At 48.6% G+C, this 17,700-nt stretch overlaps 1 protein-coding gene across 1 annotated transcript in view; it reads left to right on the plus strand.

Annotated features, from left to right (window-relative positions):
• Positions 1-1,434: 1,434 nt before the first annotated feature.
• Positions 1,435-17,700, plus strand: part of ONECUT2 (one cut homeobox 2) — a gene marked incomplete at both ends in the record, with an annotated part of 43,490 nt that continues 27,224 nt past the window's right edge. The window contains one exon of the mRNA XM_080920236.1: positions 1,435-2,665. Coding sequence (XP_080776362.1) covers positions 1,435-2,665 — 1,231 coding nt within the window. The remainder of the gene's footprint in view (positions 2,666-17,700) is intronic.

The raw sequence follows: 17,700 nt of genomic DNA on the forward strand, positions 1-17,700 counted from the left end.
CCTACCCACAGCAGCAACCTAGGGTGAACAGTCCTCTTAAGGATTCCAGGAAAACGATGTGAGCGAATGACTGTGTGTGTGTGTGTGTGTGTGTGTGTGTGTGTGTGTGTGTGTGTTTGTGTTGATAGAGGAAAAGATCCGCGGGTACTGTCCCCACTATACTGCATACACCTTGCCCCCCGGGAGAAGTTTGCTGGGCTGCGAATATCTATAACAATCGTCACCCCCAGACCCATTCTACACTCTCCCCCTCCTTCCCTGTTCTTTGAAAGAGCAAGCATTCGGTCACCTCGAAACCGCAGCTGCTGGAATTTGTCTCGTTTTGCAATCTAGTAGGGCCCTTCTGAAGCCTCATAACTGAGAGATTTATGGGCTGGCCAAATAATTAAGTGATGTTATTGTGTTAACTTTGCATGCATTAGGGCCGCTTGCGCCGCCGTCAATGTGAACCTTCCGCCGCCGGCGGCCCCAGCTCTCAAACAGCCCAGGCGTTCGAGTTGTTCTCTCCTATAGATTATGCACTCATATCAGTCTCGGAAAATTACCGTGCATTAGAACACATTAGCGCCTGCATTTTAAAAGCTAGCCTGCTAGCTCCCGGCGAGGGACTCTCGGGAAGTGGCTAGCTAGGAGGCGCGCGTTTGTTTTTACCGTACGACAAGCTCGCAAGAGTGAAGAAAGCTTTGAGGTGAGACTAAAGAAACCGAAGCAATCAGCCCAAATCATAGCTGCTCAGGAGAGGCAGAAAGCGGGATCTCTCACACAATTCCCCTTAGTCCACCGCACTCTTATTTCTTTCTCTCTCCTCATCACCCCCCTTCTCCTCCCTTCTTCTCCTTGATGCTTGGTTCCAGGAGCAAAAAAAAAAAAAAAAAAAATGGGGGTGGGGGGGCGAGCCGAGCTGTCAGCCAAACCTGAAACGCTCGGCCCCGCCCCTTCTATATCCATTGGCAGCTGCTCAGAGAAGGTCTGCCTTCCGAGGCAGCTTCTACTGCCGATTGGTTTCTCCTCATGCCCATCGGGCACGGTCCCGCCCTGGGCCCGGGAGGATAGGTTGGCTGCTCCCGCAAGCGGCAGAGCCCTTCTGGACAGCTCCCGCTCACCCAAACAGAAGACGTCGGCGCCAGAGTGGGCTCGGACATGGCGAGGCAGCGCGCCCGCACAACCGGCGGGGCCCGGTGATCCCTCCCTCCTTCCCCACCCCCTCCACTCTCCCGCACGCACGCCCTGTCCGCCCCCACCCCCACCCCCACCCCCACCCCGGGCGCGCCTGCCCGCAGCCCGGGGCACACACCCGCACGCACGCTACCCCAGCACACACTCCCGCACTCCCACGCCCGCCCCCGAGCCCGTGGCCGAACCACGCCACGCGTGCCTAGCCAGCCCGCCGGCATCCCCCGCCGCTCCCACCGCCCCCGGGCCCCGATGGACTGAATGAAGGCTGCCTACACCGCCTATCGATGCCTCACCAAAGACCTAGAAGGCTGCGCCATGAACCCGGAGCTGACAATGGAAAGTCTGGGCACTTTGCACGGGCCGGTCGGCGGCGGCAGCGGCGGGGGCGGCGGCGGGGGCGGAGGGGGCGGGGGCGGGGGCCCGGGCCATGAGCAGGAGCTGCTGGCCAGCCCCAGCCCCCACCACGCGGGCCGCGGTGCTGCCGGCTCTCTGCGCGGCCCGCCGCCGCCAAGCGCGCATCAGGAGCTGGGCACCGCAGCGGCGGCAGCAGCCGCGGCGTCGCGCTCGGCCATGGTCACCAGTATGGCCTCGATCCTGGACGGCAGCGACTACCGGCCGGAGCTCTCCATCCCGCTGCACCACGCCATGAGTATGTCCTGCGACTCGTCCCCGCCAGGCATGGGCATGAGCAACACTTACACCACGCTGACGCCGCTCCAGCCGCTGCCACCCATCTCTACGGTCTCAGACAAGTTCCACCACCCGCACCCTCACCACCACCCTCACCACCATCATCACCACCACCATCACCATCAGCGTCTGTCCGGCAACGTCAGTGGCAGCTTCACTCTGATGCGGGACGAGCGCGGGCTTCCGTCCATGAACAACCTTTATAGCCCTTACAAGGAGATGCCTAGTATGAGCCAGAGCCTGTCTCCGTTAGCTGCCACGCCGCTGGGCAACGGGCTGGGTGGCCTTCACAATGCTCAGCAGAGCCTGCCCAACTATGGTCCGCCGGGCCATGACAAAATGCTCAGCCCCAATTTCGACGCGCACCACACTGCCATGCTGACCCGCGGTGAGCAACACCTGTCTCGAGGCCTGGGCACCCCGCCTGCGGCCATGATGTCTCACCTCAATGGCTTGCACCACCCTGGCCACACTCAGTCCCATGGGCCAGTGCTGGCTCCTAGCCGCGAACGGCCGCCTTCGTCCTCCTCGGGTTCTCAGGTGGCCACGTCGGGGCAGCTGGAAGAGATCAACACCAAAGAGGTGGCCCAGCGTATCACCGCCGAGCTGAAGCGCTACAGCATCCCACAGGCGATCTTCGCACAGAGGGTTCTATGCCGGTCTCAGGGGACTCTCTCCGACCTGCTCCGGAATCCCAAACCCTGGAGTAAACTCAAATCTGGCAGGGAGACCTTCCGCAGGATGTGGAAATGGCTGCAGGAGCCAGAGTTCCAGCGCATGTCTGCCTTACGCCTGGCAGGTAAGCCCCAAGGGCAGCGGGGCAGCCAGCCTGCTGGGGAAACTGCTCCAGCGTGCTTGTGGGGCCGGTCTGTGTGCGGGCTCTATTTAGCTTTTCTCCCTTCTCCTCTATCTACACCCCTTTCTTTTTTCTTTCTCTTCCATTTTCACTTTCTTGTCTTCCCTTATTTCTCCCCTCCCTTTTTTCATCTCTTGCTTTCGCACTCCTTGACTCTGAGTTTTCATTACCAGCCTCCTCCCCCCATTTCTTAGCCCTATTACCAGTGTACCAACCTTTCCTTCAGTGTGAGACGGGGTCAGGACTCTTAGTGTCCCCTAGAAGCCCTGTTTTGGGGGACTTGCAAGCCCCTGTTTTCGGGACTGGAAAAGCCCTGTTCTCGGAACTTGCAAAGCCCTCCCTGCTCTCGGACTCGCAAGCGTTTTCGGGACTTGCAAAGCCCTGTTCTGGAGACTTGCAAAGCCCAGTTTTCGGGACACGCAAAGCCCTGTTCTTGTGATCTGCGAAGCCCTGTTTTCGGGACTCGCAAAGCCCTGTTTTCGGGACTTATGAAAATGGAGAACGGCAGCCCTCCGCCAAAACCGTAGGCGCTTGAACTCCCAGGACAACAGATTTGAGTTTTCCAGGATGCCTTAGGGTCTCCTTAGATAGATGCTTCTGACTGTTAGTGAGCTCTGATCCTTAGAGAGGAGAAAGTTCTTCACTCACCTCCTACCCACAGAAGCAGGCAAACTTCTCTCTTTAGTCAGTCATTTTGGCAGGAGGTACAGCCTTATGGCTACAAAAACTAACAGCCAGGATACACCAGTGCCAGAACCTATCCGATGCTTTCTTGTTAACCCAAGGACTTTGAGACCCACCAAGTGAGGGAGTCTGGCCAGCTCCTGTGTCACTGCCTACAGATAAGAGGGTGCAAAGACCAAGGTTTGGGGCTGCCACAAGCCTTCCCACCTACCATCGCTTTAGAAAGAGAAGGGAAGAGAGAGACACCAGAGTGAAGGGGCGCGCTGCCTCACTTGGCTGTATCCATTGCTGGGCTGCAGGCATTTAATAGGATTTATTGGGGTTTGCTAGGTCTCCAGGAGAGGTTAAGGCGCTCTCTCAGAGGTGTTGAGAAATTAAGATGCGAGTTAGTTAATGCTTCTTGGCCTCAGCAGACTGTAAGCTCCGCCTTTGCATTAAAGCAGGCGCTGATTGTGCGCCTTGTGGAGTGGCTGGGAGGCCTGGCAGCCGGCGGCAGGGGACCGGTCAACGCGCGGGTTACATTGTTCCGGAGCGGGCACGGCTCTCCGTGCCTCCTCTAGCGGCCGAGAGGCGAGGTACAGCCCTCTATTGTTCTAGGAACACTGAAACCTTCGGTATGGGCGGTGGGTGCAAAAGCGAAAGACACAGCCTGGGCTGCGGCTGACACTGTTTCGAGAGCTTTTGTGCACGCAAACCCGACTCCCAGAGTGCTACGACTGCTCTGTCCCCCAGGCCTGACCCACGGACCCAGAGGGGCAAAGTGTCCAGACCTCCCACTGGTGAGGACACACAATACGCAGCTGCAAACCTAGCTGGGTGACTTCTCAGTGCTTCTTGGTGCTCTAGAACAATTAGTGTTGGCCGGAATTCGCATAAAACTCGTATTAGGGAGGGCTCGTGTGGTTCTGAATCCGGCGCTCGCTAGCTCTGGTGTATTCTAGCTCAGGTGTCCATTCCGGTCCCTCAAGACTTTTTTCCACTACCAAGCCGGGTTTTGTGGGGTGCAGCCTACAGTTGCCTAGCAGGCCTAAGAGATGTGTCCCGCAGCGTGATCACTGTTCCGAACAAGGAGGCGTTTCCACCTACAGCCCCCTCCTTTGCCCAGTCTTGTGTTTTGTTCACTACCCGGCAACCTCCCCTGTCAATCTAAAAGGGTAAAGAAAAGAAAGGAAAAAAAGAGAGAAATTTCTTCCAGAGAACTCCCCTCAAAATCAGTGGGCTGCGGACAGTTTTGAATAGAGTTCGAAGCCGACTTCAATCTTTTTTCTCCGTTAGCTTATTCTTCATTCGCTTCTACACTCTCCTCGGATTTGCTCCTGGTCCCTAGCAAAGATAAAGCTTTGAGAGTTGGAGGCTTAGATATTGCTCTCGTTATGGTAAACTCTTCGTTTTAGACTTCCCATTCCTCAATACTGTAGGAGCTCTAAGGGGTCTCAGGGTTTGGTTGCTTTCCGGCGTTTGGGGGCGGGGGGGGGGCAGAAGGAACTTGGCAGCTGATCCTTGGGGTACAGTAAAAGGCTCGATGACAACTCTCTGACCCATCTCGGAGCGCTGCCGCCCCCTCACGCCCGTCCGGCAAAGGACAGGGCTGTTTAAAGACACTAGCGTTCCGTCTGTGTTGGAAGTTAAACCTCCCCCGGCAACGAGCTTTCCTACAGTGGATGAGGAAGAGTGTGGTACCTGGGGCTGTCATCCCCAAACTCCTGGAGAGTTGCCTGGTGACTCCTGGAAGCAAGCCTTCCAGACCATTTCCGGCGGGGATCACAGACAGAAAAAGTAGCTGAGGACCAGGCTTTGCTCAAACATTTAACTGTGAAAATCTGTTTTATAACCTTAGGTGAAAGGAAACAAGAGCCTTCGCCTTTTTTATCTGACCGTTTTATCGGCAACTACAAGTGCGTTGAGTGGTTATAGGAGGCTTTTCAGTGTGGGGTCAGTAGATCAGCCCCTTCAGACGCTGCGGCAGAAGCTGGAGACCGGTAAATAGGTCTTATGCGCTCAGTAGAGTAGGGAACAGAATAGCACAGAGGAGAAAAGGGAGGCCTTTGATTGTTATTGATCGATGGGGAAACCCGCTGGGAAGCATCCGGGAGTTGGGCCTTTGGGATCCTGGGGTTAAACAAGTCAGTGACTCCCCAGGATGACTGTCCCAGCCCAGCACCTTCACAACCTGGGCCACATCCGGCCACCTTGTGTATAGTCTCTCTCTCTCTCTCTCTCTCTCTCTCTCTCTCTCTCTCTCTCTCTATCTATCTATCTATCTATCTATCTCTATCTCTGCAAGGGTCAGAGGGATTCTTAGATTTGGCTACCATCTTCAAGATCTATTTTTAGGTCAAGTATACCCAGTCATCCGAAAAGCTGGATCTTCCAGCCAGCTTATGAACCCTCCCACTCTTTCTGCTGTCAGCACGGCCACGTTCGGGTATTCAGCAGAAAGGACTCGGACCAAGTTAGGGGAGTTCGGATTGTCCCAACGTAGAAGTCAGGGAAAGAAACTCTGCACTCACTGGGAGGTGAGAGCCGACTAATGCTAACAACTGGTCAAATAGGCTGGGAGTGGCCCAAGACGGGATCCCGCTGGGCCCTTATTATTATCCTGGCCCGAGGACAAACTCACGCAGGTTTGAGCACACTTTCTCTGGCTTTGATCCTCCAGGGCCTCTGCACGGGCGCACAAAAGCCAACTAGGAGGAACCTCAAGAGCTCAGGGAAGAACCCTGAGAGTCCATCACTTGGTGGAGGAAACCCGAGACTTTAAAGACGAGGGGTTTTATCATTATTATTGTTGTCGTTTGTTGTTTTTCCCAACGCAGGAAAACAAAAACGTGGCTGCTATTACCGTCATAACTGAGGTTTCTGCCTCCTGGGAGCGAGGCTTTGCTGTTGGCCCTCCGGGAGCCGGGCTCCAGTGTCAACTGCGCGAAGACCTCCAGGAAGCAGCCCCTAAACTGACAGGATAGAGCAAACTCGGTTCAGGAGGGTTTAAAGTCCTTAACCAACTCGACGCCGTCGGGCCCACTTGACGCACCCTCTCAGTGGTGTGATCAGACGTTCATACATGCGCGTCTCCTGCCGCGCGGTACCGGGGCTTTTAGATGACGTGGAAGACAGGTTTTTGCTAAAAATGAAGGGCTAGAAGTGGGTCTCCACCACTTCCATCCCCCACCCAGCATTTCCGACCACCTTGCTTGCCCAGTCCGGGGACCCAGCCCACCTCTCCCAGGGGCTTAGTTTGGAGATCCGAGTCAGGAAGTCAAACCGAACACACAGCGGTGCAGAGCAGACAGCTTGCTGGCTGATCAGATTAGTAACTGTAAAGCTCACTGCCGGTGTCCTGGCGGTGTCGAGTCTCTAGTCCCCAAAGAACGCTTTCCTAACACAGATTGAGATGGACAGGAGCTTGTAGAAGGCGGGACGCAAGGGAGCGGAGTGAACCCGAGCTCCGAGAAGTATTCCAGGCCGCCGGGAGCGGTGGATTAGAGGGGCGGCGCATTTATTTTTATTCCAGGCTTTCCACGGTGTGGTTATGTCACTTTCTCAAACAAATGTGTATATGGAGGGAGATCGATGCTGATAATGTTTAGAAGATTAAAAGAGCATTAATGCTGGCAACAATAACGTAAACGTGTGGACCCAGATTTCATTGATCTGGAACCTGATCCGGCACGTTTCCAGTAAGTCCGACGGCCGGCTCGCTCTTCCCAGAAGAGCGCTCGCCAGTGCCCAGGATCCCTGGCGCTCTGGCCACGCCAGCTGAGGCCGGGTTCTCAGGTCTGACCGCAACTCCTCCCGCGAGCAGCCATTGGAGCCAGCTCCCTTCTCTATGGGTTTTCTTGGCCTTGCACAGGGCTCCTGGGTCCCATTTACCCACCGCTGCGCACACTACGATCTCTGCACTATTTGGGATGACAATTGGTGATCCTGCTCCAAAACAAAACAAAACAAAACAAAACAACAACAACAAAACGCCTAATTCCCTGCCCTTGACCATCGTACTTGATCCAACGGATCGCTGACTAGTACTCTGTCTTTCACGCTGGGTGTCTCTGTCTCTGTCTCCCTCTGTCTGTGTCTACGAATGCCCCCCCTTTCAATCTCCCTCCCTCCCTCCCTCCCTCCATCAAAACCGTTCTGAGAAGCCTTAGTTTTGAAATTCGTTCTTGACTAAGTTTCGAAATGTGTCTAAAGCCGTCAGCAAACGTACTGCTTTAATGGTCCGGTTCTTACAGGTTTCAGCACTAAAACTCCGAATTGCAGAGTTTACACCCCTGAGTTAGTTGGCCTGTTGAACCACTATCAGTACCAAAAGTCTAATAGGCCTCATCCCTCTGAATAGCCTGATCTGCGGTGAACTAATCATGTTCTCCACTGGCAGGATCTCACCTCCTCTATCTTGGTGTGCTGAGATCTTAGGCAAAGCAAGTAAGGGAACACATACCCTACACTTTTCCAACCTACTCTGAGGCCACAGGCCCATTCTTGGTGTGTGTGTGTGGGGGGGGGGTTGATCTGAAACACACATACAATCCACCAGATTTTTTAAAAATCTAGAGGTTATTCTTTCCATCTATGGGTGAGGAGGGAAAAAGAACTGCGTTCTTAATCCAGTTTCTTGCTAAATGGTGGCTTGTTCTTTGAGAAGGAGCATTGAGGGAATTTTTTTAAATAGAGAGAGTGAAAGCTGTCTTAGTTGTGTGTGTGTGTGTGTGTGTGTGTGTGTGTGTGTGTAATAAATATATTCACATATATGAGTAAACTAATTTTTCCTTCAAGAGTGTCTTACACATGATGGTAAGGGGTGTTTTCTTACTTTCACCAAGAAAAATTGGGGGGGGGGGAGAAAAGGAGATGTAAATCTTAGTTTTGCTTTGAACATGGGAAAGATCAGGTGGAAATTTCTTATCTTCCCACCAGTGGCTTTCTTTAAAACAAGGGAGCAAAGTACCTAGTCTCTCAAGGCTGTGTGGTCACAAGATACCCCAAGGAGCTTAGGTGGCATTTGGAGTGGAAGGTCCACTGTCTGTAAGCTCCGGATGGCTTCTGTTTTATCCGGCACCATCTCCCCTCTAGGAGGGCTGAGTGTGGTCTTTGCAGAGTGGAGCTCTTGGATCACACCCCCCCCCCATTTAAAATCTAAACGGCAGGATTCCTGCTGAAATGCGTAGGGTGAGAATTAAATCGATTGTTCCACGTTTTCTTTGTCCCTATAATGTCTTAGCAACAGCTACATTCTTAAGTCAGGACCGTCCAGACCCCGGACTCTCTTTCCAGACATTCATTTAATGATCACCTCTGGGTACAAAAAGGTCCCTCCCTTCGAATTCTCTAGATTTAAAATAACCATGAACACAGAAGAGCAGAGGACAGGGGAACAGGAGCCCTTGGGAAGAAAGTGTAGCTTAGGGCATGGCTAGTAGCTAGGGTTGTCAGAACATGTCTTTGCAAAAAGTGGTATCATCCTGGGGGGATCTCCAGAGAAATGAAAACCTCAAAGGGAAAGCAGAGAGATTTGGTTTCTGGGTTCTTGCCAAAGGAAGAGAAACAGAAAGGGGGGGCATAAATAGAGATAATTGTCTGGGTAAATGGCTCTAGGGAAGAAGATGAAACAGGGGTGCTTGGGCTAAAACTTCATGGGCACACTCTCTGGGTAGTATATGCTTTCATCCTTTTGGAGGGCCTTTTCTCGCCCATATGAACTGAGAAGTGCCATTTCCTTCAGAAGATGAATGCATGTCTTGTGTGGTTCTCTAGCCAGCCTGGTTCAGAGGATACTAAGTGACTTCTCCTGGTGAAAGACAGTGCCACTCCTCTTCACCCCAGCCTTCCCTTCACACAACCTTAGTGCCTCTGAGAGTAATGTTTTGATTTCCAAGTGTCAGGCAAAACAGTGACTGTAAAGATCACATGGGTTATATTGGGTAGAGACATAGGAGGCAGGGGAGTTAACTGGATATCCCAGACTTGTGATTTCTGACAGAGTAGACAGACAGAGCCTAGCGATAGAGGTTGTCTCACTAGGGAAGCAGAATTCTTAGAGGCTGTAGGCACTTATTATGAATAAGAGTCCACACACATTTTCCCCCCGAGGGCCAGCAGGCTCTGCACACCTCCTTGGTGCATCTCTCACTACTTGAGAATCCATTACTCACTCTTTCGGTAGAAAGCAGACTTTGTTTGGGTCGGAAGCACACCTCCAGTGTAATTTAATCAGCATTAGACTTTGGTTCCCATAATCAACTATACATATACTTTCTCCTGTAGGAAGAAACATAATTTCTCTGTGACTGGTACCGACTCAAAATCGTGTAATTTCTGGGAGGCATCACAGTTTTAAAAGGTGAACCACCATTCTTGTGGTTTGATTTGTCATGACCAAGAAGCCCCAGTTGCCACCTAAGGAAGTGTGAAATGAGCATTGACAGGACTCAAGTGTTCAGCCTCTCTCTTTGCAGAAACCTCAGCACAGCTTCTGTGAGGTCAGCCTCTCGGATCTTTATTGATAAGAAGCTGTATTGACTGCCTCACCAGCACCCAGAACGTGAGCATTATATTGCCTGACACTCTTAAAGGAACCCATCTGTCTTGCATTTTACCCCACCCATTGGAGAGGTCACAGGCAGTGGAGTCTGGATGTATATTAAGCCAGTTCTTGCTTGGTGGCTATTACCAGCGATTTCCCATTCTACCCCAGAGCATCTCCCTGGAGCAGTTTGGTCTCCCCACCTCCTAGGGTGAGGCTTTGGGCTTTGCCCAAGCTGAGTCTGTTAGGGAATCTGTTGTAAACACAGATCCATTGATTTGCATTTGTCAGAGAGTAAAGTTAAACCAGTGAAAAGAGAAGCCCTTACCCTTTTATGCAGGGCCAGGGAAACCTTTCATATTGATCCTATTGATCCAACCTTTCCCTTTAAGGAAACCACATAGTTAAAGACCCTCGTTCAATAGATTTACCCTTCATGCCTATGATATTCCTCTAAGTGTTCTCATCGAGGATAGCTGGGCATTAAGCCCACATTCCAAGCCAAACAAAAATGAAGAGGGGGGATGGCAGGGGAGGGGGCAGGGGACGGAATTGTGGGAAGTGAAATTAAATCAGACTGAAACATATAGTGACACAGCTGGGCATGTTTTGATCACTCTGAAATGACATGCAGAGATAAAGATAAATTAGATGCATTTAGCAACGCCCCTCCTTTTTTCCCCCCTCTCACAAATGAAAGTCAGCTTCTATGCAAAGACTAGCAGTGTCTTATGAACATTTCCTAATGTGAGATGATTTCAAGTGAACCACTAACTTGGCTCATTTAAACTTGTTCATGTAAAAAGCACTGTTTCTGACACAATAATTGTTGTGGTTTGTTTGTGGAAAATCAAGAATAGAATTGGTACCTACAGTTGCAATATCTTGGATTCCATATATGACTTTGGACACCAAAACTGCATGAGAAGAGGGGGCTTAGCCCCATGTCGATGGGAACAGTAGAAGCCAGTTTGGGAATGAAGTACACAATTTCCCATAGAGCACTATGGATAAAGTGGGAGTTGCTACATATGGTTTAGTGTTTCTCTCACTTGCAGATATGAAAATGAAAGTCCCTTTGTCCCTTGAATGACTGGCACAGCTCCATCCTTTCTTTTCTAACCCCTTTTTGTTCCGTAAGTAACATTCATTCGTGATTTTTTTTTCAACATGGCATATGAACTCTTCTCAATTGGCTATCTCTTAGATTGTTTTTGTACACTCATGTTTGTCTTACATGATTGAAAAATATTAATGATTCCTTAGGTGAGCTAATGTATTTATCTGCCGAGTGAGTTCAAAGGGCAGAGTTCAGCTATGGTTCAGGTTAATTGAACAGAAAGCAGTGGGCTCTCTAGGTTGTATTGAGCAAGGGACTAGCCCCTTAAAATATCACTTCTAGCAAACATACAATTTCACTACCCTTATCCTGGAGTATGATGTAAGAAGCTCCAACCGATTCAGGTTGCCTGTTAAAAACAAAACCAAAAACAACCCAAAGCAAAGGGCAGCAACTGCAGCAGACCGCTCAGAGTCCCCCCTCCAGGAAGAAGAGTTTTCTCATTGGCTAATTGCTTTATTGGTAGCCTGACCTGCAGAGCAGCTGCAGGGGCCTAGATGAAGGTTTAGGCCTCAGAATAATGTGATCCATTAGAACAGGGCAAGGCATTTTTTGTTTACTCAATTGGAGCTCCCTGCAAAGTGCCATTAACCCCAACCCAAATGAGTGTGTGCTGAAAAAGTCAAAGGTCACGGTAGTAATCTGCTGGTGGAGTCAGCCTCTGCCCCTTGTCCAAGGGAGGGGGGCATCTTGCTGGCACTGCTTTCCTTGGAGTTTGGCCAGTCTCTTGGGCCTCTCCAGGGTTTTGACCAAAGCAAGCAGTTTCACCAAGTGTTTACATTTCCCAACTGCTGAATCACGTTATTGCTGATTAAACAGTTTTGATCTGAGCATGAGCACATGCGTGCTCACTAACACACTCTCTCTCTCTCTCTCTCTCTCTCTCTCTCTCTCTCTCTCTCCTCCCACAAACCCTCCCTAGTCTATTTATGTTCCCTCTATTACCATGCATTACAGTAAATAGAAATGTGCACACAGCGCTTTTAGCATGAACAGAATATGAATGCATTACTTGTATCAAGCAGAAGGTACAGACTGAAATAGGGGAAGAGTCAAGACTTGCTACAAAGACACTGGTAACTACAGTTCCACCTGCTAGGAGTCTCTAATCTGTAGTCAGCTTCACCTTACCCAAGGCCCCTTCCTTCACTTCCTGTCGCATACTGATGCTTCATTCCCAATCTTTCACATTGCTGCCTGTTGCTAACATGCTCCTTTGAGAATCGAGCCTCTGTTTCATTGTCAGCCAATAGTCCTACCATGAATAAGGTCTTGAGCAGTTGAGGTAACAACATCCTGCTAAGTTGGGTGGTGTTTGGAGTGACAGAGAAAGCAAGAAATGTGCATGGGACCAAGGAGACGTGGCCACCTGTGGAAGAAGTTGATGGTGCCAGAGAAGACAATGACTGATAAGCAGATACACAAAGATAAAATATGATAAAGGAGACTAGAGAGAAGGAGATACGGTGAGGTTGAGGAAGAGAAAAGCAAAGACCTAAGCCAGTGAGGTGGACTTAAATACTAAGGATGGGGCTTTATGGGATGTAGCTGTTTCCAGAATCACCTCCCAACCCCCAGCCTAGTGCCTGTGGGTGGGTTGTAGCCTCCATGCCTGAAGAGCTTCAGCACCTTGAACAGCGCCACGGAGCAGCCCTCCAGCTGCCCTGCCTGGCTGCAGGACCCTCTGCCAAGATTCACGGTAGGGACCTGACCTGAGTAGAAATCTACTCCAGCCCTGTAGATTTCTGTGCCTAAGGGGGTGGGATAGGGCTGCATATTTCCCTCTCACATTGGATGTTTTCTTGGAAAAACAAATAAGAAAACCCACCTTGCCTCCCAAGGGGGAAGAGCAGGATATCTGTGCAAGAAGGCAGGGTAGAGTTGTCCAAATGTAGCTTCCTTCTCCCTGTCATCTTAAAAGGCATTCTCAACACGCGCTTTAAGATCTCAACTTTCTTCTAAGCTCTGTGCCTGGTTGCCCCTTTCCCCCGTATGTAGGCAGGTAAGTGCTTTGACTCTCCACCTGCACGCTGCTGGGTTTTTTTAAACACAAGCCTCATTATATTAGGCAGCATTCTCACACTAAATCAGCAGCAACCTTTCAAATAAACCCAATAATAAGAGATCAACTCATATAAACCTAAAGCCCAAGTTTAGCTGCTTTATTGTCACTGGTGGTGGGGCTGTGTTTAAGGAGATATTTACTTCCAGATGCTCCCCCAACACAGAAAGAGCCAAGATATTGAGGCTACTCAGTACAAGGCAAGAGCTGGCTTTAAGTGCTGACCTCTAACTCTGTCTGGCCTTTGATACTCAGAAGCAGGTGAGTCCCGTCAGTCAATAATTGGGCATAATTTGCATCTCTCTGGCTTTTGGTAAAATATCTCTTGAGTTTGCCAAACTAATTAACATGTAAAGCCCTCTTTGCCTTTATTTTAAGAAATTCTAGTCCTGGCCTAATCTACTACTAAGTGGTTGTTAGGAAGGCAGAACCTATTTACAGAAGAGTCTCTTCTTCGCAAAAAGGCCCAGGGCATAATACATGAATTTCTTTTTTTTTTTTTTTTTTTTTTTTTTTTTTTTGGCTATTTATTTTAAAGTTGTAGGTGGCCCTTTATGAAGATAACTGATTGTATCTAAAAACTAGTCTTGAAAGCTCCGACTAAAGTGATTTCTTTAACTTTCTTAAGCTGTATAATCTCAATTTTCAGATTCCCTTTCTAAGCAGGTATTAGGTTATACTTTTACAATGTTAGGTAAAACATTGACAATCAGCATAGCCCCTTTAAATTTCTCTCCTCTCCTTCCCCCTCCGCCATCTCTCAATACTTCAAGATATAGTCTGAATTCACTGTCTTTGTGATAGATTCAGTGTGGCTCTTAAAATACACCTTGACAAGTTGTCATCTAGTGGGGCCTTTTCTATAGTCTTTGACTTTAAACATGAAAGATAAATACAATAAAATAGCTTCATATCTTTCCAAATCAACCCCTTTCTAAATAGGCTCATAACTTTAAGATGTATAGGACATTTTTAAAAAGGATTCGGTTGTCTCCTACTGTGTACCAAAGTTCCCTCTGGGTCACACTGAAGGCACAAAAGCAGGTTCTTTACTCACACTCTGTGTCTTACCCCTGACCCTCTCTTCCATTTTTATAAGGAGAGAGAAGTGGTCTTGGTATTGAAGGCTGACTCCTGTGACTTGTTTTGAGCCTTAGGCTCTCCTCCCTCCTCAGGACCCTACCTACCCTTCCCTTCACCTCTCCCTCAACTGCTTCATCACATCAGCAGCCTCAGGCCTTTACTCCCCCATCTCCTTTTGAAAATGCCCTTCATCCCACCTTAATCTCCTCCCTCCATTTCTACAGAGACGTGTTGTAGCTCAAATTATCCCTTACCTGTGCGGTTAGCCTCAACCTTTGGCAGTTCTATCTCAGCCATTTCTAAATCCAAAACCTGTACTTACCCATTACTGTCATTGTAACTGAAGTTCACATCTCAGCTCTTAGCTTAACAAGCCTCTCTGAAGAATTTCACACTGTTGGCCACCCTCACTGTTACCATTAATTTCTAATATAACATTCTCCCTCTCCTTTTCTCCTTTCCCCACTCCCTCGCTTTCTCTCATTCCCCAAACTAATTAACATGTAAAGCCCTCTTTGCCTTTATTTTAAGGAATCCTAGTCCAGGCCTAATCTATTACTAAGTGGTTGTTGGGGAGGCAGAGCCTAGTGACAGAAGAGTCTCTCTGTGCCTGGGTACACCTTCCCAGTCTCCTCCCCAGCCTCCTCTCACTGTGTCCCTCTACAGCAGTGTTTCCCCTGGGCTGTGTGATTCTCTCCACTAATGATACTCAACACTGAAGATCTTTCTTTTTTAATATTTTAATCTAAGCTTTGAGATAGAACACAAAATAATGTGTTTCATTGTAACACTTTTATAAATGTATATTATTACACTTTGTTCTTATTCTTCTCTTCAGGTCCTTCCCTTCCTCTCTCCCTGTCTCTCAAAAGTTCCTGTCAAACAGTCGCTTTCATGTGCTGTATCTTCTGTTGCCCTCACTAACATTAGTCCTCTTCTCCTCTTTCTTCTTCATGCTCTCTCTCTCTCTCTCTCTCTCTCTCTCTCTCTCTCTCTCTGTGTGTGTGTGTGTGTGTGTGTGTGTGTTTGGGCGTATGTGTGTATGTTTGTGTGAATGCATGTGTGTTTGTGTGAGTGTACTTATTTTGTATTACTGTGTGTCTGTATGTGTGTATGTGTGTATGTGTCTTTGTGTGCATGCATATGTCTGTCTGTCTCTGTGTGTATGTATATGTGTGTGTGTACATGTAAATCTGTACCTAGCTTCTTTGGAGAACCATAATGCTTTTTAGTCTCATCCACTTTGCAGCAACTGTCACAATCTTATTTTTCTTTGTAGCTGAATGAAATATGTGTCTGTGTGCTATACTTTCTGTATGCATTTTTCCGTTAATAGGCGTGTAGGCTGTCATTCTCCAGCCAGTGTGGCTAGTGCAGCAGCAAGCATGCATGTATAGTATCTCTGTAGTATGCACATCTAGAATCCTTCAGGGATACACTCAGGAGTGTATGTCTGGACCATATGGTAATCTTATACATCCCAAATGGCTCCATGGATAGAGCTGACTGGGGTGGCAAACAATGAAGAAAATACAGCACAGACACACAGACACAAGCTGGGATTGGCTGGTCTAGGCTTTGGTTGAAGAAAGCACAGCATCCCTGAAACGCAGAGTGATTATTACCCAGAGTTGGATGGAAAGGCGGCATTGTTACATAGAGCTGAATAAGGAGGTGGAGGTTGTGGCACACAGCTGGAGTGAGGAGACACGTTTAGCCAACTGTGGTATGAGCAGTCTCTGCAGGGAGCAGTGTTTAGGCTGTAAATATCCAGGGGGGAAAGTTATGGTGGACTTCTCTACACACACTACCAACATCCACACAGAGATGAGAAGACCTTGCCATTTCCCTATGGATCTGAGGCTCCAGGGTCCTTGACATGGCCAGCCCACATCAATATACACCCACTCCGACCCTCACACACTCAATTTTCAACAGCCTGTTTTCAGGGGTTTTGGGGGGGGGAGGGGTAACTCTGCACTGATTTCTCCTCAGACCTTGCTAGTTTGAAATCTCTTCAGCAGTACATAAGGGTCTTTCTTTCTCCATATCCTCTCTGATGTCTACTTCCACGTGTTTCCTCCAAGATAGCCATTTGGACTGGGGTAAAATGAAATCACAATGTACTTTTAATTTGCATTCCTCTGATGGCTAAGGGTATTGAACACTTTTCAAATATTAATTGGCCATTTGTGTTGCCTCACCCTGGAAGATCTTATCGATGTGATTATTATCTCCCTATACTAAGGACTCCAGGTCTCTCTCCAGCCCTGGTATCTCTCCCCCTCTCTCTGAAGCTTCAGGAACTTGTTTTTGTCTGTGATGGGTCATCTTTGCCTAAATGACCCCAAACACAATTTATCTTTGAGTGATTTCATTTGCTCAGCCTTCAGCCATTCTCACCACCATCAAATTTGAAATTTTTATTTTAAATAACAATACTATGTATAAAAACTTAATCTATAAGTCAGGATATCAGCTCCGATTCTTCTCCTCCTCCCCCTTATTGTTCTTCCGTCTGTCAAGCATAAATTAGCCATGTCCAGGTCCCTGAGTGGAACACACTGCCCCTGTGTGTTCTGATCTGTGATTTTTTTTTCTCTTATAGTCCCATACATTCACTCTGTGTTAGACACAAGCTGCCCTTGCTGTAGTTTCTCAAACACCAGAATAACATTTTGGGCCAAAGTGTTTCCTCCACACTCAATGGACTGAAACTCAACTTCCAGTTTTGACTCTAGGAAATGTTCCCTGGTCTCCTAAATTGGGATACCTGTGGCATTTAGAACACAGCATGGACCACCTATTCACTTGACAGTGCGACCCTATTTGACTAAGTTTGAGAGAACAGAGGTTAGATATATACATTATCTATATATATTTGTGAATACATTTAGAAATACTTTATATAATATGTCTTCTGATCATTATAGACATCCCTGAGTTATTACATAATATTCTCAAGAAAAAAACTTAATCGGAAATTGTTGCATCATTTAGAAGTATTGAGTATTTTTCATTATCAGGTTCTCACCAGTACCATTAATAATGACGATTAATTTTAAAGGGAATCTTAGAGTTAAGTCTTAACCAGGACTTCAGCTCATAGCTGTCAGACAAGGAATACAGAATAACATGCAGTTGGAAAGGGACCCATATTCCTGCCTCTCTCCCCTAGGTAACCAGCTCCAGCCAGGCGGTTCTGCTTCCCTTCATACATGGTCCTATTTATCAAACCCATGTATTTGCATAACTGCGTCCCCATCTGGAATATCCCCCCCTCTCCATCCTCGTCCTTCCTCATCTCCTCCGTTCTTCCTTAATGACATCATTCCAGCTGAGTTGACCCTGCACATCTAAATATAGTCATCTGCCCAAACAGCACAATACAGCTCCTTAGCTCATCTTACCATTCACTTTAGCAGCCCTTCCCGCCACTCACACACACACACACACACACACACACACACACACACACACACTGTGGTTCTCCTTTCCTCTAGGGG

The sequence above is a fragment of the Micromys minutus genome (genome assembly GCF_963924665.1).
Source record: "Micromys minutus genome assembly, chromosome: 8".
Lineage (NCBI taxonomy): Eukaryota > Metazoa > Chordata > Mammalia > Rodentia > Muridae > Micromys > Micromys minutus.